We start from the raw sequence: 23,760 nt of genomic DNA, 5'->3' as shown, positions 1-23,760 counted from the left end.
CAGCTGGGGTACTGTGTACAGTTCTGGTCACTGCACTATGGATATGATTGTGCTGGAGGAGGTGCTGAGGAGGATGTTGCCTGGGATGGAGGATTTTGGCTCTGAGGCGGGACTGGGTAAGCTTGGGTTGCTTCCTTGGGAGCAGAGAGATTGACTGGACAGAAGTATATAAGATTCTGAGGGGCATGGAGAGGGTGAGGCTCAGCAGCCTTTGTATTTGATGCATCGTTCTCCACCTCCAGTGTGATCCTGTTACCAAGTCCACCTCCTTTCTCCAACCCCCAGCCCCAATCCCCAACAGCATCATCCCTTCAGCATTCCAAAGTGAAAATAAACCATACCGGCAGACATAGACCATTCAGCCCATTGAATCTACCATCCAATGAGATCATGGCTGATCTGGTAATCCTCAACCCCACTTTCCTGCCTTTCCCCATAACCCTTGATTCCCTTCCTGATTTAAAATCTATCTGTCTTAACCCTGAATATAATTACTGACCCAGCCACAGTAGCTCTTAGCTATAGTTCAACTTTTAATATCAAACGTGGGAAACTTCTTGAAACAGTTAATTAGGATAGAATTAAAAGTCACATGGAAAAATTGTGGCTTAATTAGTACAGGCCAGCATGGATTTCTTGGGAGAAAATTTTGTTTCACTAAGTTGCTGGAAGTTTTTGAAGAGAACAGAGTTGAAGAAGATTTTTCTCTCTCCTCTCTTGTTTTTGTATTCAGGTGATAGCTGTTCATCTTCCTGCTATTTTACACCTCCTCACAATGCCTCTTTCCTTCCCCTTTGTGATCTGTTCTATTACCCACTTTGGTTCTGTGTCACCAGTTCTTGTCATTTAATCACGTCTTCCAACGTTGCCCTCTTTAACGTTTGAGAGAAAGTAAGTACTGCAGATGCCGAAGATCAGATTCGAAAAGTCATAGAATAGAATCCCTACAGTGTGGAAACAGGCCCTTCAGCCCAACAAGTCCACACCGACCCTCCAAAGAGTAACCCACTGAGACCCCTTCCCCTACATGATTACTCTTCACAATCCCATGATGCATTTCTTTGTCAATTAAAGCCAAGCAGAGTCATGTGATATAGAAGTACGAAGATGTGCATTTGTTGAAGTTAAACAGAATAATGTAACATTCGATACATCAATGAATATACATTGTTTGTGTGATTATAACTAAACCAAGTCAATTATGAAGTATCAATTTGCCTACTAATCCTACAGAAATCACAGCCATGTGAGAGATAAGCAGATTTTCAGCCGTTCCCCAGAATGAAAAAAGTTGTAATGGCCAAATGTTTCCACATCTCTCCCAAGCAGCCACGGTCTCCCTGACTGCAGGTAAATCCAGTCAGCGTGGAACCTTGAACCATGAGGTTGATGACTACACTTTATTGTGGGCAACACCAAGGATGAAATATTTGCAGGGAATGTGTGAGGGCCTGGCCAACGCACATCACTCCACATGTCCGTGAACCTCGTGAATGAGAGTATGGAGTCATTCACAATTTCACACATTTCTGGAAAAAAGATTCATCCAGTCTATCAGATTTTCAAGGCCGGAAGCTGGACAGTGGTCTAGTGCTCTCCCTCAGAGGTCTACACATAAAGCTGCACAAATCACCGCCTCTGTCAGGCTAAATGCTAACTTGCAGGCTGCTCAAGTATTTCTGGGCAATTAACAATCTACACAAACTCTGAAAAACCGAGGGCCATCGAAGCTGGAAGGGTTGAAAAGGAGATTCAACAGTGTCCTCAACCAGTGACCTAACATGAGAAACTTCACTAAATGATACATGATACTGATTGAAACCTGACCAAATCCCAATGGTTTGTTAATGCTCTGTCTCACTGATTGCTTCTTTGTCCCCTGACAGTGAGTTGGACCTATAAAGTGCGGATACTTGAAAATAAACCACTCAAAGATATCAAACACACACTAAATGGAGAAAGAGCAATTTATGTAGTTCTAGAAAATTTTAAGGATTGGAAATACGACCAGGTCCACATTTGATCATGGGCTGCTTGCCTTATAAAGTCACACAGTAGGTAGACATAAATCCAGCTGACTCATCCTGGATGCAGGTTTCAGTTAGATTCTAACTCATCAATGGTTTGTTCCAGCATTTTCTCTCAGATGTCAATGTCCTGATCCTCATCTTCATCCTCAGAAGATAGCCATTGATTCCCCATTTTCTCTGCATCCAGGCCATCTCCCAGTTTGTCGGGTTGCAACTGTGAAGGGCACACAGTCTGTTAGAAAGTAACAGAGTACCCTTGCTGGTCTGTACTGCAAGATCCATAGTCCTTCATCTTAAGAAGGCATAGGGTCTGCTTCACTCAGGCCTGGTTGGAAATATGAGCGGTGCTGCATCAGTCTGAGGGGGTTTTGGTGAAGGTATCCTGAGCTGTGTTTGGAGGGTTGCTGCTGCAAATGTGTTGCTGGTCAAAGCACAGCAGGCCAGGCAGCATCTCAGGAATAGAGAATTCGACGTTTCGAGCATAAGCCCTTCATCAGGAATAAGAGAGAGAGTAGCCAAGCAGGCTAAGCCTTGTAGCATCCAAGTGTCAGGAACCTGGGAGTTCTCCAGTACCAATTCCTCCCTGCAGCTGCCAAGATATGTGGCAGAGACCTCCACAATATGGCATCAATGGTCACAGAGAAGTTAAACCCCATTGGCAAACACTGCAGGTTGGTGTTAAGGTTCAGCCAAAAGCACCCATCCATCTGGTGAAATCTATGAATGGAGAAGAATCCCGCTGATGGGTCTGTTTGATCTTCACGTGAAAGGGGAAGGATGGAAACAGCATCATCTGGAGAAAATGACATCAGTGACATCATGGATTCATTTGTGGGTTAGAATCATAAAACCATACAGTACATCAAATCTGTACTGCCAAAGCTACACTATATCTGCACCAGTCTCAATTTCCTACATTAGTCCCAAAGCCTTGAATGTTATGACACTTCAAGCTCATCCAAGTACTTGTTAACCAGGAGATTTCCTGCCTCAACTACATTCCCAGGCAGTGCATTTCAGACCCACCACTCTCAGGGTGAAAATATTTTTCCACTCTAAACCTCCTGCCTTTCACCTTGAAATCATGCCCTCTTATTATTGACCCTTCAACTAAGGGGAACAGTTGCTTTCTATTCACACTATCCCTGCCCCTCGTAATCTTATCCACCTCTATAAGCTTCTACCTCAACCCTCTCAACTCCACAGGAAATCACTTGGGTTAAGGTTTGGGAGATATTAGACAGGTTCTTGCACCAAGCCCATTCCTGATGAAGGGCTTATGCCCGAAATGTTGACTCTCCTGCTTCCCAGATGCTGTCTGACCTGCTGTGTTTTCCAGTGACACACTTTTTGACTCTGAATGAGCTATTGTGGTGGAACTTCAGGGCAGCTGTAACCTTGAAAGCTCCTGGGATGGGATTACCAGTCAGTCTCTCTGAGACCAAGTCCTACTCCAGCAGATGGCATAGTTTGGTGATGATAATCTGTATCTGCATTGTGCTTCCTGTTGCTTCTCCAACTGGAAGTAGTTGATGTTGCAGAGTTTACTAATGCTGATGTAAGTGCTCTCTCCTTCAGTGCTGTGTTCACCTATGCAGCAAGGCCACAAGGACTCCAGCAAAAATGATGTCCTTATCAGACTTATGGGAAATGCCAGTAAGGGAACACTGATGCCTGAACGACCTAATCAATCACAATGATGCTTTATGTTATTAGCTGGTGCAGTATGCAATGGGAACTTCAACAGGCCTGTGTCATAGCCTCAACAGGGAACTCTGAGGTACATAACCATCCCAAATGTACATTACAGAACTAAACTGTTCATGCTACACTGGGGGAATCAAACTCTGGCATTAAGCGATTGTGATAGATTCTCCCCCAACACCAAAAATACCCCACCCTTAAACATCACCACGTTTTTGTATACTGTGTATGCACCTGATGAAGAAGCGTCGCTCCAAAAGCTAGTGTGCTTCCAATTAAACCTGTTGGACTATAACCTGGTGTTGTGTGATTTTTAACTTTGTACACCCCAGTCCAACACCGGCATCTCCAAATCGTGTATAATCGAGTAATAGTTGATCTCAGGCAAAAGTGGACCCTTATTTTTGGGCAAAAAAATTTGGAATTCTCCATATATCTCATGTAAACATTGACCCCAGTTCTTCACAGATAACAGATCAACATTTATGAGTCAGTGTGCTGGCCATCCCACTCCACTCCAGGTCTTCTGAATTACCATAATTCATTATCTATTTTTCTTTATTAGTTTGGAGATCAATTAAGCTTCTGCTAATGATACGGTATGAATTTTGATGGGGCCTGCAAAAGTAATATCCATATAATAGTCACCCCATAAATTCAACCTTAAAAAGTAGTAAAATAAATTTGACTATTACTCAGTATATATGACACTTACATTTCAGTGTGAACGTGGCTGCTCCAAGTCATTGTTTTTGGTGTCAGGCTTGGAATATTATTCAGAAATAGCAAACCCACGTGAGATTTTTAAGTTATTGGTAACTGGATTTGTTTCTCTGACATGGCTCTGAATGTAAATACAGGGAACCATGAGGGTATCAGGCAAGAATTAGCAAGGATGGATAGGAGAACCTTACAGCTGATGGTGTATAGACAATGGTTCATATTTAAATAATATATGTACATAAATTATAACCATTATTCATTCCTGTCTGGCATAAAAATAAAGGAGGAAAGCTAGATAAGGGAGAACCAGTGGATGTGGTATATTTGTATTTTCAGAAAGCTTTGATAAGGTCTCATAAGAGGTTAGTGGGCTAAGTTAAAGCATATTGGGTAATAGGTAATGTATTAGCATGGATTAAGAATAGGTTGACAGACAGACAGGAATCAAAGAGGGGGAATAAATTAGTCTTTTCCCAGGTGGCAGACAGTGACTAATGGGTCAATGCTTGGGCCACAGTTATTCACAATATAAAGAAATGACCTGGTTGGGGGAACCAAATGCAACATTTCCAATTTTGCTGATGACACAGTATTGGGCACGTTGGTGAGAATGTAAGGTGAATTAGACAAGTTGAGTGATTGGCAAACACAAGATGGAAGAAGTACAACATAATTAAATGTAAAATTAAACAGCAAGGAAGAGTATTCTTTGAATGGTACTACATTGAAAAGTACGCACAAACAAAGGAAGCTGGGTGTCCATTTACATCAATTAAAGGAAGTAAACAGGCAGGTCCAGCAAGCAATTACCAAAAGGATATAACTGCCATTGAGGTCACGTCGCGAAGAATCAGCAGAACTGAGCAGGTCTGTGTTCACCAGAGCTTAGAAGGATGAGAGAGGATTGGTTTGAAACATATAAATTTCTAATAGGGCTGGACAGATTAGATACAGGGTGATGTTTCCCCTTAGTGTAGAACTAAGGGGCACAGTCTCATGATACAGGATAGGCCATTCAAGATAGAGCTGAGGAAAGATTTCTTCAGTCAGCGAGTAGTGGACCTGTGGAATTCTAAATCATTGAAATGATTCCAGAAACAGATTTCTTTACATTTTGAAGACATCAAGAGATAGGGGGTGAAATGGTCTTTCAATGACATTTCATTGTATGGAATGAGCTGCCAGAGGATGTGGTAGAGGCTAGTACAATTACAACATTTAAAAGGCCTCTGGATGGGTATATGAATAGGAAGGGTTTACGACCATAAGACATAGGAATGGAAGTAAGGGCATTCGGCCCATCGAGTCCACTCCGCCATTCAATCATTTCTGATGGGCATTTCAACTCCACTTACCCGCATTCTCCCCGTAGCCCTTAATTCTTTGTGACATCAAGAATTTATCAATCTCTGCCTTGACGACATTTAGCGTCCCGGCCTCCACTGCACTCTGCGGCAATGAATTCCACAGGCCCAGCACTCTCTGGCTGAAGAAATCCCTCCACATTTCTATTCTGAATTGACCCCCTCTAATTCTAAGGCTGTGTCCACGGGTCCTAGTCTCCTCGCCTAACGGAAACAACTTCCTAGCGTCCACCCTTTCCAAGCCATGTATTATCTTGTAAGTTTCTATTAGATCTCCCCTTAATCTTCTAAACTCCAATGAATACAATCCCAGGATCCTCAGACGTTCCTCGTATGTTAGACCTACCATTCCAGGGATCATCCGTGTGAATCTCTGCTGGACACGTTCCAGTGCCAGTATGTCCTTCCTGAGGTGTGGGGACCAAAACTGGACACAGTACTCCAAATGGGGCCAAACCAGAGCTTTATAAAGTCTCAGTAGCACAATAATGCTTTTATATTCCAACCCTCTTGAGATAAATGACAACATTGCATTTGCTTTCTTAATCACGGACTCAGCCTGCATGTTTACCTTTAGAGAATTCTCGACTAGCACTCCCAGATCCCTTTGTACTTTGGCTTTACGAATTTTCTCAGCATTTAGGCCAAGTGCTGGTAAGTGGGATGAGATTGGGTTGGGATATGTGATCAGCATGAATGGGTTGGACCGAAGGGTGTGTTTCCGTGCTGTACTTCTCTATGATTCTGTGACATCCTGAATTCATTTAGGCTGCTGGGAGATTGTCACAATAGGGTGTTGATGTGATATAACCTCAGCCAAAAAGTTTCTAAGTATGTAAACATGATAGAATAATCAAGTATGATTTTAGATTTTACTGTAATCAGTCTCCATCAAATGATCTGTATGCCATGGATCTAAAGAATCTTGGGCCACAGTGGAATTGTCCATGTCTCTGAAACAAGTGACCCTGGATTCAAGTCCCACATACTTTCACAGGTGTACAATGACATCTCTGAACTGATTGATTAGAAAATATCTCAACCATACACCTCCTCCTACACCACATTGTGCCTATTTTTAATCAACTCATTTAGACATGTGATGGCACACACTGGGTGGGTGGGACGTAAACCCAGCCTTGAGGCTCAGGCACTACCACTGGACTACAAGAGCCCTGGGCTGAGTTCAAATTTCACCACCTGCTACTGTGGGACCCATGCTCCCACTAACCTGGGCTTCTACATTAGTGCCATTACCATCACAACACCAACACTGTTTTGTTACATTAAATGTTGACATTCAACACCAAGATACAACACAAACATAGGAAGATAATTTAACATGCTAATTCCACATTAAAATGTTCATGATTTAGTAGTTTTGCATTCATTCAATTGAAAGACATGTTTAAAATATGCTTCACATTCAAAATAATCTTTTCAGTCATCCAATTCTAAATAGTATTGGGGTCAGCTAGTTCAGTTGGCTGGACAGCTGGTTTGTGATGCAGAATGCCACTAACAGCACGGATTAAATCCCTGCATCAGCTCGGTTACCACAAAACACCTTCAACTTCTCTCCCACCTATAACGCGACCTGATGAAAGGCCAGCGCTCTGAAAGCTAGTGCTTCCAATTAAACCTGTTGGACTATAACCTGGTGTGTGATTTTTAACTTTGTACACCCCAGTATGACACCTGCACCTCCACATCACGGCTATAACGACAGAGGAGCCTTATGGTAATGACAGAGGTGACTTTACCTCCTATTTTAAATCTAAACCACCATCAACTTGACAAGAGAGTACACTGAAATCTGATATATTTTTAACTCGCTCATTCTGATATTATACCCACACCTGTAGAACCTAAAAGAGGAACCTCTATCTGCCCATCAATCTGCTCAGATGTGATTACACACCAGCTCTCCTGGTTTAGGGGTGAGGACACTACCACAGCACTATAAGAACCCTCTAACAATATCCAGCCACAGAGATGACATTGAAATTATGACGAGGTACAGGTCAATATCTCACGTGGGAATCTGACCATCGAGTAAGATCAATATTTGAATTCAGTGAATCAAGTGAAAGCTGCCAGCTCAGTAGACAGCAATCAGTACCGTTTATAATTAGTATAAGAACGGATTGCAATTAGGTCTGATTGATCAATCGTATTAACTAGCAATACCAATGGTTAATATCGATAGGTTAAGAAGCTAATGAGAATAGAATGCACCCGATGACCAATCAATTGTCGGAAGAGTAAAAAATGATAAAATAGCATGCCTTGGTGTGTTGTTTAGGTGAGCTGGAAAGATAAACAAATTCAGGAGTTTAATCGGTTAGGAGTAGGGACAGTGTTTACAGTTAGGGTCCCTTTGGCTTAATGACATGGTCCCTTTTCCACTCGCTGTCTTCCTGCTCGCCTTATGTTCCTATTCTCCTACCACAGTCAATGGTGAGTAATAATGTGGCTTAATTCTAAACATTGCTAGAACTTTATTCGAGAAACTCACCTGTGGATAGTACCTCGAGACTGACTAAATAACCGTGATGGTTGAGTGAGAGCTTGATCCCAATGTTTCTCGTTTGTGGAGATTTTCTCTTACTTGCTATTCTGATTGACTGGAATTGCATCCCACCGCCAACAGCAAGCCAGTTTATTTTTTTTATCAAAACCATATCATTAATGAAATGCAGTGTTCTATTGCATGTTATTTCAAAAGTCAGGATTGTGTTGGTGGATGCCAAAAGACTGTGTAAAATGTGGATGTACCTGTTGGTGGGAGTTCTGCAATATATAAACTTTGATCAGTAAATTTGACACAGATTCTGCTTTTATTTCTAAAAGTTTTGGAGCTTCAACATGAATGGGTATGTTAATTTCTTTGGGACAGTTCTACTATCCAATTGGATTGGGATCCTTGGATAAAGTGTATCTGTTTTTCCATTAGTTAAAATTTACATATTTGTTTAGTAATGTCCTGAGTTCCTGACTTTTTTTTTTGTATGGAGTAGTCTCTTAATGTTCCTGGAAAGCCTTTCCTTAACTGCACTTTGTTAGCTGCTGCTTCCTATCAGTACCCCAAATAGCTGTACAGGTTAAATTCTTCACCCCATCAGTCCTACTGTAGCTTGATTGCTTGGATCAAATGCTTTTTTGTATTTTCCTTCATATCCAAGAATTGCATTTTCTCTGACTTTTTAATGAGTTCTGGCTGTTGCTTCTGATATCTGACAGTCACTTCAAGGCAAATATTTCCTCTAAGGTGTAGTGCCCAAGGTGTTTATTGCTTTCAGGAGGTGTCTGATTAGGGCTTTATAGCTGAAGTATAAACCCCTACTCTATATAATCTACAAATACACTGAATGTACGGCAAGGTGTTTTATAACGTTTCCCATGATTAGGCTCATTCAGAAAGTAAGGAGGCATGGGATACAGATTTGGTTGGCCCATAGTGGTTTGTAATGGAAGTATTCAACCTGGAGCTTGGTAACCAGTACTGCTCTGTCGGGATCTGTTCTGGGACCTCTGCTCTGTGACCCTTATAAATGACATTGATGGAGTGGAAGGGTGGGTTAGTAAGCTTGCTGATGACAAAGGTCGAGTTGTGGATAATGTGGAGGGCTGTTGTAATTAGCAATGGGGTGTTAGCAGGATGCAGAGCTGTACTGGCATGACAGACGCTGTTCAACCTAGACAAGTCTGAAATTAATTTTGGAAGGTTGAATTTGAATAGAAGCTTAAAAGTAAGACTTTTTTGGCAATGTGGAGGAGCAAAGGGATCTTGGTCCCTGTCCATAGATCCCTCAAAGTGGCAATAGTTGATAGGGTAGTAAATAAGGCATGCGGCATTTAACAGGAGATTGAATTTAAGAGCTGTGAGGTTATGCTGCAACTTGACCGAGCCCTGGTTAGACCACACTTGGAATGTTGTTCAGTTCTGGTTGCCTCAGTATTGGAAGGATGTGGAAGCATTAGAGAGGGTGGAGAGGAGACTTACCTGGATTGGACGGCATGTCCTTGAGGGAACTAGGGCTTTCCTCATTGAGTGAAGGCTTCTCGATTGAGCTGTACAAGATGAGCATAGTGAATAGTTGGACTTCCCAGGTTGGAAATGGCTGTTTGAGGGGGCACAACTTTGATTTGAGTAAGGTTTTGGGGAGATGTCATAGGTAGGTTCTTTAAACATGGCTTGCGGGATGCACTGCCAGCATTGGTGGTAGTCAATACATTAGGGACACTCAAGTGATTCTTATGTTAGCATATGAATAATAGTAAAATGAAGGATATGTCTGTTAGTTTCCTTGTTGGGATACAAGGCTAGTACAACATAGAGGGGCTGAAGGGGCCTGTACTGCTGTTCTGTTCCATCTCCCCTGGATAATTGACCAGGCCTAGACAGAACATTATGAGCACCTTCTAAGCCAGTGTGATAAAATGTTTTTTGCTCCTCGTTGATCTCCGTGGTAATTTGGTGAGTGCCATGCTTGAAGAACTAAGGCAGCTAAAAGGTAATTTTTAACTGTGCACTTCCTAAACTTTAAGGCAAAAATGTTGCAGTTTTAAGTGATCCTGGTAATGTGTTTCAGGCACGGACACGTGTCAAGCCAGCGAAGTACACTGTAGTTCTGGAGCTGTGCAGTGTATTCCTGTCTCTTGGAAATGTGATGGAGATAAAGACTGTGAAGATGGTAGTGATGAAGAGAACTGTGGTAAGTAAGACTTGCCCCTCTCCAGCAAAGGATGAGTAGGCACTTATTTTTGTGGCATAAATGAGCTACTTTCTAACTTACTGTAGACTCTTCATTTCCTTTAGTCAACGTAACAATGATGTTGGAGTTGTGCAAAACAAGGCATAACTTTCAGTACACAATTGGATATTCTGTCTTTAATCATTGACCTTTACAAAACAAAAATCAGACTTTTCATAACTAAATCCCATCAACTGTAATCTCTGCCTGTGGCACTGAAGTAGTAATCTGAGGAGTAAATATTAAAAAGGTACTGGTGCCAGCTGTATGCCTCTATTTTGAAGTATCTGTACTGTGATGGAACATGATGCAGGACATGGGAATGATGCTACACAATAGTGGACTTGAGTTTAACACACTTCAAAATGTCCACCTTCCAAACTTGCACTTCAGTATGCAATGAGTCAGTTTTACCACCAGTCTGCACTTAGATGCTGTTTGGTCCTATGACTGTCACACTAATCATCTAGAGACTGATGCTCTGGGGACAGGGATTTAAATCTTAGGATAACAGTTGGTGGAATAAAAAAAAAATCAATAAATCCATCTGTAATACAGATCATGTAACTATCAGATTGTGATAAACACTGGTATGGTTCACTCATGCCTGTTTTGAATCTGCTACATGCTGTCCTTGCATGTCTGCCCTTCATCTAACTAGATCCACAGCAATGTGGCTGACTCTTTTAATTGTCTTCTGAATGGCCTAACAAACAATTCAATTTAATAACCTATCAAAACAACATATGTCACATCAACCTAATGGTGATCGGGAGCAGGCAATAAATAACATCCTGCCAACAATTCTTGTGTCCACTAAGAAATAAAAGCTTGTTTTTTTATATAGTCAGTAATTTCTAGCTTAAAAGGAAAATCTTTTTTTTTTCCCAGGTACCCTTACATGTAATCCATTAGAGTTTACTTGTACCAGTGGTCAATGCATATCCAAGAAGTTTCATTGCAATGGTGCAGATGACTGTGGTGATGGGAGTGATGAGACGGGCTGTGGATTGCCCACCTGTGGCCCACATGAATTTCAGTGCAACAATTCTGAATGCATCCCCTTGAATTGGCTGTGTGATGCCAATGCTGACTGTGCAGATAAATCTGATGAAGCTCCAAACCAGTGTGGATATACACTTTCAATCATGACTTGTTCTCCTGCTGAGTTCTTGTGTGATTCTGGCCAATGCATTCATCAGCACTGGTACTGTGATGGAGATAAAGACTGCAGTGATGGAAGTGACGAAGCCCAGTGTCGTAAGTTTGTTCTGAGTTTTTGATATTTAATTGTTCGCCTTCGCTTCAATTTTAGCCCCACTCTCTCCATAGCATTTACTAAGCCTACACAATGGACTGCACCCGTTCTGTGGGTTGGGGGCTGTTTTTCCCCCAGTGTCAAAGGCTGACTGTTGACCTTCTACAAATGTTTCTAGAATAATGAGGCCTCGGGTGAATAGCCAGGTCTTTTACCCCAGGGTAAGGGAATCCAAAACAAGAGGGATTGGGTTTAAGGTGAGAGGGGAAAGGGACTTGAGGGGCAACACTTTCATAGAGGGTGACTTTGTAAGGAATGAGCTGCCAGAGGAAGTGGAGGCTGGTACAATTGCAGCATTGAAAAGGCATCTGGATGGGTAGATGAATAGGAAGGGTTTAGAGGGATATGGGACCCTGTACTGGTAAATGGGTCTAGGTTAATTTAGGATATCTTGTCAGCATGGCAGGTTGGACTGAAGAGTGTTTACGTGTTGTATAACTGACTAGTTCTGGCTGACTTTGAACTACCAAATGAATAAGGTTTTTTTGGTAAACTGGTGCATGGAAGCAGAAATTTAATCGAACCATAAACTTGCTCTTGATATTATTGTCTGGCTCTTAAACTATTTTCTTAGAGCTCAGTATGGTTCTGGAACCTGGGGTGTATGCAAGATCTGCTGTGGCTCAGGCCCCCTTTTTTTTCCCCCTGGTGAGGCATGATCCCTTAAAATTTGAAATGGAAATCAGCACCTAAAACAGACCTTTGACCCCAATGTGTGGTCTTTCAGATGATAAAATGTGGCGCTGGAAAAGCACAATGTCACGTAACATCTGAGGAGCAGGAGAGGTGATGTTTCAGGCATAAGCCCTTCATCAGGAATGTCTGAAGGGCTTATGCTTGAAATAGCTACTCTTTGGATGCTGTGTAACTGTGCTTTTCCAGCACCATGCCTTTTTTGACTGACTGATCTCCATTAACTGCAGCCCTCTGTTTCAGATGAATACATAAGGATCTATCTTCACATGTAAGCTCAATTCCATGGCTCCATTTGAATAACAGTTATCCTTGATCTCTGTCTGATGAGACAAAGACTAATCTTTTATCAAATTAGCCATTAAACCTGGTCCCTTTCAAAACACTACTCAATTTACTATAGTACTGTTCCAAAACTGAATATTGAATTAAAATCATCTTGGTCCATTTTAATAAAATAACTTAAATGTCAACTGAACTAACTAATTCAGTTCTACAATTGATTTTGAGTTTTGATCTGAAAATTCTAGCAACATTGTTTGTATAATAGCATATTACATTTGGTCCTTGATACTGATTTTTGAATGTGCTCCAATGACTCTCATGTTAAATTTAATAGCATTTCAAATATGCAAACCTGGCTACTTCAGATGTGATAACAACTGTGTTCCTGAAAGCAAGAAATGTAACCACTTTATTGACTGCATTGATGGAAGTGATGAGCTCCACTGTGAAAGTAAGTACATGTTTAAATTCAGTGAGTGTGCTCTTATTAAACTTTTTAAAACAAAACTAACTTTTGGTTTCCTTTCTATCTGCTGCAGAGTGCACAGGGCCTTCAGATTTCCAATGCCAAACTGGAGAATGTATAAATATAACCCAAGTGTGCAACCAGCAACAAGATTGCAAGGACTGGAGTGATGAGCCCCTCCAATGTAGTATGTGGCTTTAAAACTTCTAGCTTTTTGTGGTCTTTCAGTTTGATTAAATCTTCCAACCAGAACATCCAAACTACAATCTAACTTTAAATGTTAGCAAATTTATTCTTTGCAAGGGTGGGAGGAAAACCAGTTGCATTAGGCTAATATCTCCAGAACAACATTTCAATAAAATTTTATAGTTTGAACTCTGCTCATTTTATAAGCAATAAACTTTTCAGACCAGTCACTGTTGTATCAGTTTCATGTGTTGGAAAATGTCAAGTTTTGGATTGCAATAACTAAATTAAACAGAGCCACATGTCAACGCAGATGTTACTTTGTCTATTTGAAGTTATCCCAATGTGGATTTGAATGCTGAAGTTGACCAGGAATAAAACCTTTTTATGCAAATGCACACTTCAAACTTTGAATTTTTATACTGGCCGCATATGGGAACCTACATCGGGGGCAAGTAAATAGTTAGAGCTTATCTTTGGTTTTTGAAGTCCTCAATGAGGAAGAATCACTGTTTTGTTTTCCAGATGTGAATGAATGCTTGTTGAGCAATGGTGGCTGCTCTCACATCTGCAGAGATCTTCTCATTGGCTATGAATGTCAATGTCCACCTGGCTTTGAACTGGCTGACCAACACTCCTGTGCAGGCAAGTTCTGTTCAAGAAGTCTCTCCTCATTGTCCCAGATCAGGAATTTGATGGGATTTTCCTTTTTGTGTAGATATTGATGAATGCCAAAATCCAGGATCCTGTAGTCAAATTTGTCTGAATTCAGTTGGAAGCTATCAATGTGAATGCCTGAAAGGATATCATCTCGATCTGATCAATGGGGTTTGTAAGGTTGTAGGTAAGTACAATATCTGTAAGAAAAGTAAACTTTAATGACTAGTTAAATTTCAGCTATTTAAAAATTTCCCTTGGACTGAAGGTAAGCTAGTAGACTTCACATCTCCTCTAGTAATGACTGGTCTCTACAAAGCACCTCTTGCTTCATAACTTTCACTGAGTGAGTATTTTGATTCTTGTTCTATACGCTTTCCATTGACCACTTCTCATAGATCATGACCAGGGAGTCAAGGGTTATGGGTAAAATGTAAGAAGGTGGATGAGGAATATCTGGCTATCAAATGGTAAGGCAGCCTCAAAGGGCTGAATGGCCTATTCCTCACCTTTGGTCCATCTTCTGTTTTATTGTCCAATTTTTTAAAAATGCACCACTTTATTTGATATAACTTTTTTAACAAGGTGCTAACAGCTGAGGCCCACCAAAAAAGTGAAGTTGTGTAAACTTGCAGTACATGCTGTCAGTCTTCCCTCCACCTTTTTAGTTAAGGAGGTGGCTGTCATACTGCATTATGGTGGGTGCAGTAGTGGCCTCTGATCTGAATCAGATTAAGGATGTGTGCTATCCATTTGTTCATGTGCTTGTTATCTTCAAACAGGAGAAGAGCCCTTTTTGATTTTTACTAATCGTCATGACATCCGTAAAATGGGATTGCATCACTTGGAATATACTCTGATCGTTGACCAGCTGAAAAATGCTGTTGCTGTTGATGCTGATGTTGCAGCACAGACTATCTTCTGGGCTGACTTGGCAGAGCATGCAATCATCAGGTAAATGTTCAGAAAATCTAATGCTCAACTGAGTCTAATCTATTTCTAGTTCCAGGCATGTAAATGTTTGCTTCTAAGCAGTTTTAAATTCTCCATAATCCCAGATGGCTGCTCTAATTAGAAATGAATAGTTGGTTTAATCAGAGGTTCCTCACCCCTCAGCAAAGGGATATCTTAAGATGGCACCTCCTAATAACATGAGCTGGTGCAGGAATTGAACCTACTTTGCATCATTGTGCAAGCCAGGCACTTCATCAGCTGAGACTGGTGAGAGAACCGTGGTATTGATTTGAAGACACTTGAAGTTTCTAGCTTTGCATTCAGATCAAGTTGTTGGAAAAGCAATGCTCTCTACCAAAAGCAATATGGTAGAGAGCACTCTCTTTTGTGATCTAATGTGCTTTTGGCTTTTCTTTTGAATTGTCCTGTTGAGTCAATGTATCTTGTACAGTTTTCACTATTTCCATTATTATGGAAAAATCTAGAGCTCTGGATTTTCCCTTCTGCAGTGATGGGTTCTAGTCTAGCTGACCAACCTGCTTGGTCAACCTCCTAACTAAGTTCTTTGACTTGGAGTTAATTGCTACAATTTTTGGAGCTGAGGTAGCCATGGATATGGGTTAAGTCTTGGAAGTCTGGTCATTAAAGTCTATTTTATTCAAGAGGATATGGCCCAATATTTTCAAAGCAAGTTTGATGAATATCGAAATTAGACAAAAAGTGGATCTCTGGCTTTCTGTATTGCTGGCCAAAGAGTTAAGCTGAAGTGGTGGAAGTAATTCTTCTAACCTTTCACTGTCTAAGGTTGTGTTTTTCTTAACTGGGATGTTTTGAAGTAGAATCCAGGAATGTTCCACCTAGACTCAGTGATTCCTCCTTAGGACTGTATATACACCTTGACCTTTTTTTTTCAAGAAGCCTTATCCCCATCTGTTGAACTGACCAGGAAGAGCTACTCTTTCCATTTTGTCAGACCTGTCCTATCACTCCATTCATGAATCCTTACAGTGTGGAAGCAGGCTGTTTGGCTCAGTGTCCAGACAGGCCATCCCACCTGACCCTTGTTCTCCCACCTGTAACCCCTCACTTTCCCCATGGCAAATCCACTTGTCTTGCACATCCCTGGGTGCTAGGGAATTAACATGGCCATCCACTTTTTTTGGATCATCAGTTGCTAGGATGGTGTAGCTCATGAGGTTAACTTTTTTCCACCCCTCCTGACCACCTCCATTAGGGGGAGTAATGTCCTGTTTCAGCATCTATGCTGCAGATCTATTGCTTTTCCTGCCGTCTTTGGCCAATCAGGTGAGGAAGCTAGACTACGGGAGCTCTTAGTGAGCAAATTTAAGTTTCCTTGACCTCTTTATGACTTTCAAATTATTGATGCTGTCTTGCAGTAAACTAAAATTTGTGACCAGTTGTCAGTTATCTTATTGCATGTGACATAATCTCTTTCCTTACCAATTTCTCAGCATAAATGTTGAGGGATGCTCACTATATAATATCCAAATTGTTTTAGTTTAAGCTGGGTTTGTGCCTGTGACTTGTATTCTAAATATGCAGACCAAAGCTGTATCAAAAGGCCATTGAAAGCTTCAGTAAAATGACTAATTCTTTCTTGCATGCTATGGCAACTAATACCAAGTTCATAGTTTATCAGCATTGCATCCTATTGAACCACCAGGTAAAACCTCCCAACTGTAACTTGCAGAAAAGCAACAAATACTGGTTTCTAATTCAAAGGACTTTGAAGTGTAAATATGTGGCTGAAGGTTACAAAGACTTCTGAAATTGTAAACAAAACATTCATTTCTTTGAACTATGTGTGAGAATAAACCTAACTGCTGATTTAAAGGTAAAGTGCTTTAAAAGGAGAGCTGGAATTTAAACAGTTAAACTGAGGTTTTTTCCTTTAGGGTAATCTTAACTATCTTTAAGTTATGGGGTAATGGGTAGTTGGTAATCTTCCTCAAGAGAAGGCTGGGCCACTTGTATCTGAGGCTGAGGGGTGACCTTTTATAGGGGTTTACAAAACTTGAGGGGCATGGATAGGGTAAATAGGCAAAGTCTTTTCCTTGGGGTCAGGGAATCTAGAACCAGAGGGCATAGGCTTAGGGTGAGAGGGGAAAGATGAGATGTACAGGGCAACCTTTCATGCAGAGGGTGGTACATGTATGGAATGTAGTGGAAGCTGGTACAATTGCAACATTTAAGAGGCATTTGGATGGGTATATGAATAGGAAGGGTTTGAAGGGATATGGGCCGGGTGCTGGCAGATGGGACTAGATTGGGTTGGGATATCTGCCTGACATGGACAGGCTGGACCGAAGGGTCTGTTTCCGTGCTGTACCTGACTTGGCAGCTCTCAATTCAAATCAATTGAGATTACATTTTTATAAAACACTGCAGCCTCACAGCACCAATGGCCCAGGTTTGATTCTAGCCTGGTTTCTGTGGGGTTTACATATTCTTACAAAGTCTATAGTGGGTTTCTGCTATTCAAAGTGCAAGCTAGGTGGATTGGCCATGCTGAAACTAGTGTGTAGTCTAGATGGATTAGTTATGGTAAACATGGAGTTACAGGATATGATGGGGAGCAGTCTCCCTGGGATACTCATCAGGGTTGATGTAGACTCAATGGGCTGAATAGTCTCTGCACTGTAGGAATTATGTTCAATTTTTGTCCAGCTTGCAAACCTGCACCAGACAACTGTCCCAATCTCAACCTTCTGTACACAGCACATGGCAGTTTAATCACTGTCACTAGCCAGAACAGCATTGTCAATCTCTGACCTAACTGCCCTCTGGGCAATTGCATTGCTGTGGGTCTGGAGTCCCATGTAAGCCAGACCAGGTAAGGATAGCAATTTTCCTGCATTAAAGGATATTTGAGAACCGAGTGGGTTTCTCCTGACAGTCCAAAGGATTCATGGTCCTCCAACCCAATTCCCAATATTGAATTCAGATTCTGCCATGGCCCAGGTCCTTGATCACTCAGGTCTCTGGATTAATGATCTACTGATGACACCACTAGGCTGCCATCTCCCATTTGTAGATGAATTCCTGAAGGTAAGTGTCCAACAATGCTACTTCTGGGGGACCTTTTGGATTTTCAAATACTTTAAAACCACTTTAAATGTAGTGTGTATGTTTGCTATCGAGCAAAATTTCTTAAGGTATAGCTTGTAAATGAAACACTTCAACACTTTGTCCAATCAGACATCACTATTCTGGTCCATCTTTATTAACTCACTAACCTGAGAAATTTCAGTAACAGCTGTTGGTGTCTATAGTATTGTCATGTGCTTTCTCTGAAGGGCAAAATATTTTTACTTAATATGGTTAGACTGTTCACTAAGAATTACTAACTTCAGAATGGATTGTTATTCCTATTTTCCCCCTAACTGCCTCCTGTATGATCAAAAGCTTGTGCTTAGTAAAATTTCTAATTCTTGCTGCTTGGTTCTATTTGCATTATCTTAAGTTCTCACTGAGGTGTAAAGTCCTTGCTGCTTAATTCTAGTACTGCATGCAACTAGATTCTGGAAAATCCAAAAGCAAAGGCTTGTCAGTAAGCAGTATGGGGAGTGAAAGATCTTTAGTGATCAGAGGTTAGAGACCTGTTGCTGAAATGGTGTCATTTTGGGATGTAAACTTTAGTTCAGTGCCAGGGCTACCTTCTCAAGTGCTGGTATATTGATCTGTTGTAGATATCAGTTGTACACTTTTTTTAGTAATAAGCAACTCTGCACATCAAAAGCTCCATATGTAGCAAACTTCCAGCTTGCACCTATTTGTGTAGCACAACGGAATGTTGTATACTTCAATTTTTTTTTCAGATGTGGAAATGGATAACTTGATTGTTTTGCAGTAAATGGACATCCTTTAACTTTGCCTCTTTAATCTGATACATTGCTGAACCATGGCTGCTTTGCTCCAGTTAAAACTTGCTAGAAATTTTAAAATTGAGACAAATTGGAAGCAGGCCAATTTTTAGTGAGGGGGAGCAGGAGGTGCTCTTGATCCCTGGCCTTGAACAGACACAATGTAGATGCAGAACCTCTGTCCATGTGGTTCACAGCCACTTCCCTCAACATTGTACCCATTAAGTCAGGATAATGAAATCCAGGTTGCCAATGTATAATAACTTAAATATTAATCACTGCAAGCACAGTCTGGACTCTTAACAACAGGAACATTTGATACTTTAAAACATGAAGATTTGTAACCTTAATGGTTTATATCCTACTAGTCAGTCGCTTAATTCCTTTTGAAATTCTTCTGGAATCATAACACTGCTCTTTAAATGTTGTATTATTCCATTCTGTAGCATTTACAGATGGTGTGTGAACTTTGGACCAATGCTACTTTGTACCTGCTAGCAGAGCTCTTTCTGGTATCAGTGCCAGTGGGTTGTGATTGAGATTTATTCCAATCAACTAAGATTTTATTTTCTAACTTTTTTTAAATTAATAAACTATAATCCAGTTTTTTAACTTTGTTTTTCTTTGTTTTTAGTGCATTGATTAACAAACAAGATGGTACTATTGAGATTTCAAGAATCTTCAATGATTTGTACCACCCTGTGGGAGTTGCTGTAGACTGGATTCATGCCAATATTTATTGGACCGATTCGGGCACTAAAACGCTTTCAGTGGGCAATTTCAAGGGAACAAAAAGGAAGATCCTCTTTGAAAACAACCTAAAGGAACCAGCATCTATAGTAGCTGATCCATTAACTGGGTATTGAGAAATTGTTTTAACTGCTGTAATCAATATCTTTGATTTAAATAAAGCCTTTAATAGCAAGCAACAAAATGAATTTCAGTTAGTTACACTGCTAATATTTGGTGGATTTAACTTTTTTATTCAAATATGTATAGCATGGCACAAGTCTTCTAAGAAATTGCAGGGTTTTGGCATTCTATTCGTTATTGACTAATCGCTTGCTGATACTGCAGTGGGTTTGAATGATGTGTAGGTTCACACACCAGACTCTAGGCTGAGGAGCTATTTACATTTAATGTAGCAACTTGACAATGGGAACTGATACCATTTGACTTAATGGTCAGGATTAGCAATCTAACATCTCCATTTCAACTGCAAGCAATTAACTTTGTTTCTTTTTAAATTTGGAAAGGTTTATGTACTGGTCAGACTGGGGTGAGCCAGCCAAGATAGAAAAGGCAGGAATGAATGGTGCTGATCGCCAGCTGTTTGTTACCAGAGAGATTTACTGGCCAAATGACATTACACTTGGTAAGTGGACAACTGGAACCTGCTCTGCCAAAAATGCTTTCAGACCTTGTACACTAACCTTTTTAAATTTATTCACAGATCTTGTGAAAAGCCGTTTATATTGGGTTGATTCAAAGCTGCACACACTGTCCAGCATTGATCTAAATGGTCAGGATAGGCAAACTGTATTGAGATCTGAAGAATTCCTTGCTCATCCTCTTGGTGTAGCTCTCTTTGAGGTAAGATTTTTTCCCTGCTCCTCAGATGCTGCCTGACCTGCTGTGCTTTTCCAGCACCACTCTGATCCAAAGCCATAACTTTATGGCTAACATCCCAAAAACAAACTGAGGTAGGTGCAAATGATGGAGAACAGGATGTTGGGGTCTGCTCTAGTACTGTATGCGGTCTTGACCTGTTATAGGGAGGATATTAAGCTGGAGAGGATTCAGAAAAGAATTGTTAGGATGTTGGGATAAAAGGCTGGGACTTTTTCATCAATGTAAGAAATTGAGGGGAGACCTCTCTTTTTTAAAAAGGTCTCAATCAGTTATAGATAAATGAAAGGAATCTCTCGAGGTAGTGAAGTGGGTAAGTGTTCAAACCACTCTTGAGGTGAGTGGAAGACTTGTCTTTTTAAAGACATGAGACAATTTTTTTATATGGAATGAGCTGCCAGAGGAAGTGGTGGATGCATGTAGTTTGTTTACAAGACAACTGGATATTCTTGTGAATAAGAGACTTGGATGGATATGGTCCAAGTGTGGCACTGGTTAAAGGTGTGCTGTGCTTTTTCCAACACTCCACTTCTGAACAGACTCTCAATCTGCTGTCCCCACTACGCCTCCCATCCAAAGTTGGAAGAATTTGGGCCAATTGAAGGCAGGTGGGGATTTGGTTTGGAAACATGGCCAACATAGACTAGTTGGACCAAAGGATCTGTTTCCATCCTGTAATACAATGCACTAACCATCTTAGCAATAAGAAAACATGTCATTGGAGCAAAACTTATTTAGCATATATGGATCACTTGTGGTGATCTCTTAAGCATATAACTACTTTGACCAGTGCACCTATGCTGAAGATTATTCCCAAGCTGTTTTGAAGTTTATTTATATTTGCTTAATATTTGAAAAATTAAGGTTGAATTATGCATTCCTTTTGTAAAGGACTAGTATACATGCAATAGAATCCAAACACTAGTTAAATTCCTGAATTTTAACTTTTTTTGATAGGATCATGTCTTTTGGATTGATGGTGAGAATGAAGCTATTTATCGTGCCAATAAATTCACAGGAGCTAATGTAACGACTTTAGTCTCCAATCTTGATGAGCCTCATGATATTATTGTTTACCATGAGTTAACACAACCATCAGGTATCTTTTTTAATTTTTCTATTTTGAAGAAAATACTCAAAGTTGTCAATTATGAAATCTCATTCTCTACATTCAGTGTAGAATGCACTGCAGCACTCGTGAGTTGTATAACTTTGATTTTTTTTTTGGACTAAACCTAACATGAATCTCAAGTATCATGTGATTCTTTGAAAATTTGTAAGAAAATTCAAAATAAAGTATGTATTGTCATTGATAGATGGGCTATGTGGTAAAAGAGTGCACATTAGGGAAGGCAATAGTATAGTTGCATTATCACCGAATGATCATTCCAGATAATGTTCTGGGGATCCAAGTTTCAATCCCGTCATGGGAGATAAAGTCTAATGATTGTGAATCTAGTCAACTTTTTTTAAAAGAAACATCCTTTCACTCCTTTCCTTTAGGAAAGGAAACTGGGTCTGGAGTCAGACCAGACACCAGTGTGGGTGACTCTAACTGCCCTCTGGGAAATTGGGCACAAGCAGTAAATGTTGCCTAGCCAGTGACAGACATCTCATGAACGAGCAAAGAAATTTTCAATATTGAAACTGGCCCTTAATCTACTTTGTCTCTGCACAACCAAAATTAATCCAAAGAAACAATGTCTATTCCTTACCTGCATGTGATCTGTACTTTTCTATTGAAAGGTGTGCCTCTGCTTGCACTCGCTCTTGCTCTCCAATGTGACGGCCCTTTAGAATAAGAATACATACTTATAGTGAAGGGTCTAGAGACAGCTCTTATTTTTCTTAAATCCCTGTAGTTGGATAGCTAGAGAAGCTTCCCAACAATTCACTAGTGGGGACAGCTTGTATACTGTTCCTAGTCTGGTATGCTAGCTGGTTGAACTTGTGGCTGCATTACTCTTCAGCTTTTTAGTTGATCTGAGGCCCAATAAAATATCAGTCTTACAATGTAATTTAAGTTGCCTTTTCCAATTTGAGGACTGGCATTTGTGACATGTTTAAGGTTGACTTGCATGACCAATTCCTACTGCAATTTAACAATGAGGAGTGCAGAAAATCTTAACTTGGTTAACAGCTGTATTGAACACTTGGTAATATTTTTATTTCTGAAATAAAGCTTGGATATTGACAGTTTACTAGACAAACTTAATGCAGTACAAAGTAATCTAAATTCTATAAATATGTCTGGCTTCCTCAGTATTCTTCAATGTACTCTTCAACAGGTAAAAATCGGTGTAATGGGAGTTTGAATGGAGGCTGTGAATACATGTGTCTTCCTGCTCCTCGAATTAGCATTCACTCATCAACATACACTTGTGTCTGTCCAAACGATGTAGATGTGAATGCAGATGGAAGGTCATGTAGTGCAGGTAAAAAGCAAAAGCCAAGCTTGTGCGAAATATTCTGTGGTATAGCCGAGAGGTTCCCCTCCATTTGAGCATTGGGTTGGTGTAAACAATCTACTGAAAATATACTTTAATCTGGAGATCAAATGTTTGACTTTTATATCAAACCAATGGGCCCTGAGGAGGGGATTCTAATTCTGATTTATTGCATCTTTTATTTTAGACTGTATCCATTTAAACACCAAGCCAGTTTGTAATTGAATTTGAAGGTATAGTTAATTACAGTAAAGTATTAATAGTGTATGGTAGATCCACTGTTTTCCATGTCGGTGGCTGTCCTAGTGGGCAGCATGGTGGCACAGTGGTGAGCATTGCTGCCTCAGTGCCAGAGACCCAGGTTCAATTCCTGCCTCAGGTGACACTGGAGTTTGCACATTCTCCCCGTGTCTGCGTGGGTTTCCTCCCACCGTCCAAAGATGTGCGGGTCAGGTGAATTGGCCATGCTAAATTGCCCATAGTGTTAGATAAAGGGGTAAATGTAGGGGTCTGGGTGGGTTGTGCTTCGGCGGGTCGGTGTGGACTTGGTGGGCCAAAGGGCCTGTTTCCACACTAAGTAATCTAATCCAAATGGATTTGAAGTCAAATGGAAATTGACAGGGAACTCTCCCCTGGCTGGACTCTTGCCAGGCGCAAATTTAT

The 23,760-nt window shown here is 40.6% G+C and overlaps 1 protein-coding gene across 1 annotated transcript; it reads left to right on the top strand.

Annotated features, from left to right (window-relative positions):
• The first annotated feature begins 37 nt into the window (after positions 1 to 37).
• Positions 38 to 23,153, top strand: LOC132826285 (very low-density lipoprotein receptor-like). The gene is made up of 13 exons (XM_060842077.1): positions 38 to 116; positions 10,417 to 10,539; positions 11,470 to 11,838; positions 13,209 to 13,325; positions 13,414 to 13,527; positions 14,052 to 14,171; positions 14,245 to 14,370; positions 14,966 to 15,137; positions 19,656 to 19,880; positions 20,278 to 20,396; positions 20,475 to 20,614; positions 21,608 to 21,749; positions 22,939 to 23,153. The coding sequence occupies exons 1-13, from the start codon at positions 38 to 40 to the stop codon at positions 23,151 to 23,153; spliced, it is 2,061 nt and encodes a 686-aa protein (XP_060698060.1).
• The last annotated feature ends 607 nt before the right edge of the window (positions 23,154 to 23,760 follow it).

This window comes from Hemiscyllium ocellatum, chromosome 2 (assembly GCF_020745735.1).
Source record: "Hemiscyllium ocellatum isolate sHemOce1 chromosome 2, sHemOce1.pat.X.cur, whole genome shotgun sequence".
NCBI classification, from domain to species: domain Eukaryota; kingdom Metazoa; phylum Chordata; class Chondrichthyes; order Orectolobiformes; family Hemiscylliidae; genus Hemiscyllium; species Hemiscyllium ocellatum.
This window is presented reverse-complemented; position numbering and strand designations above follow the sequence as displayed.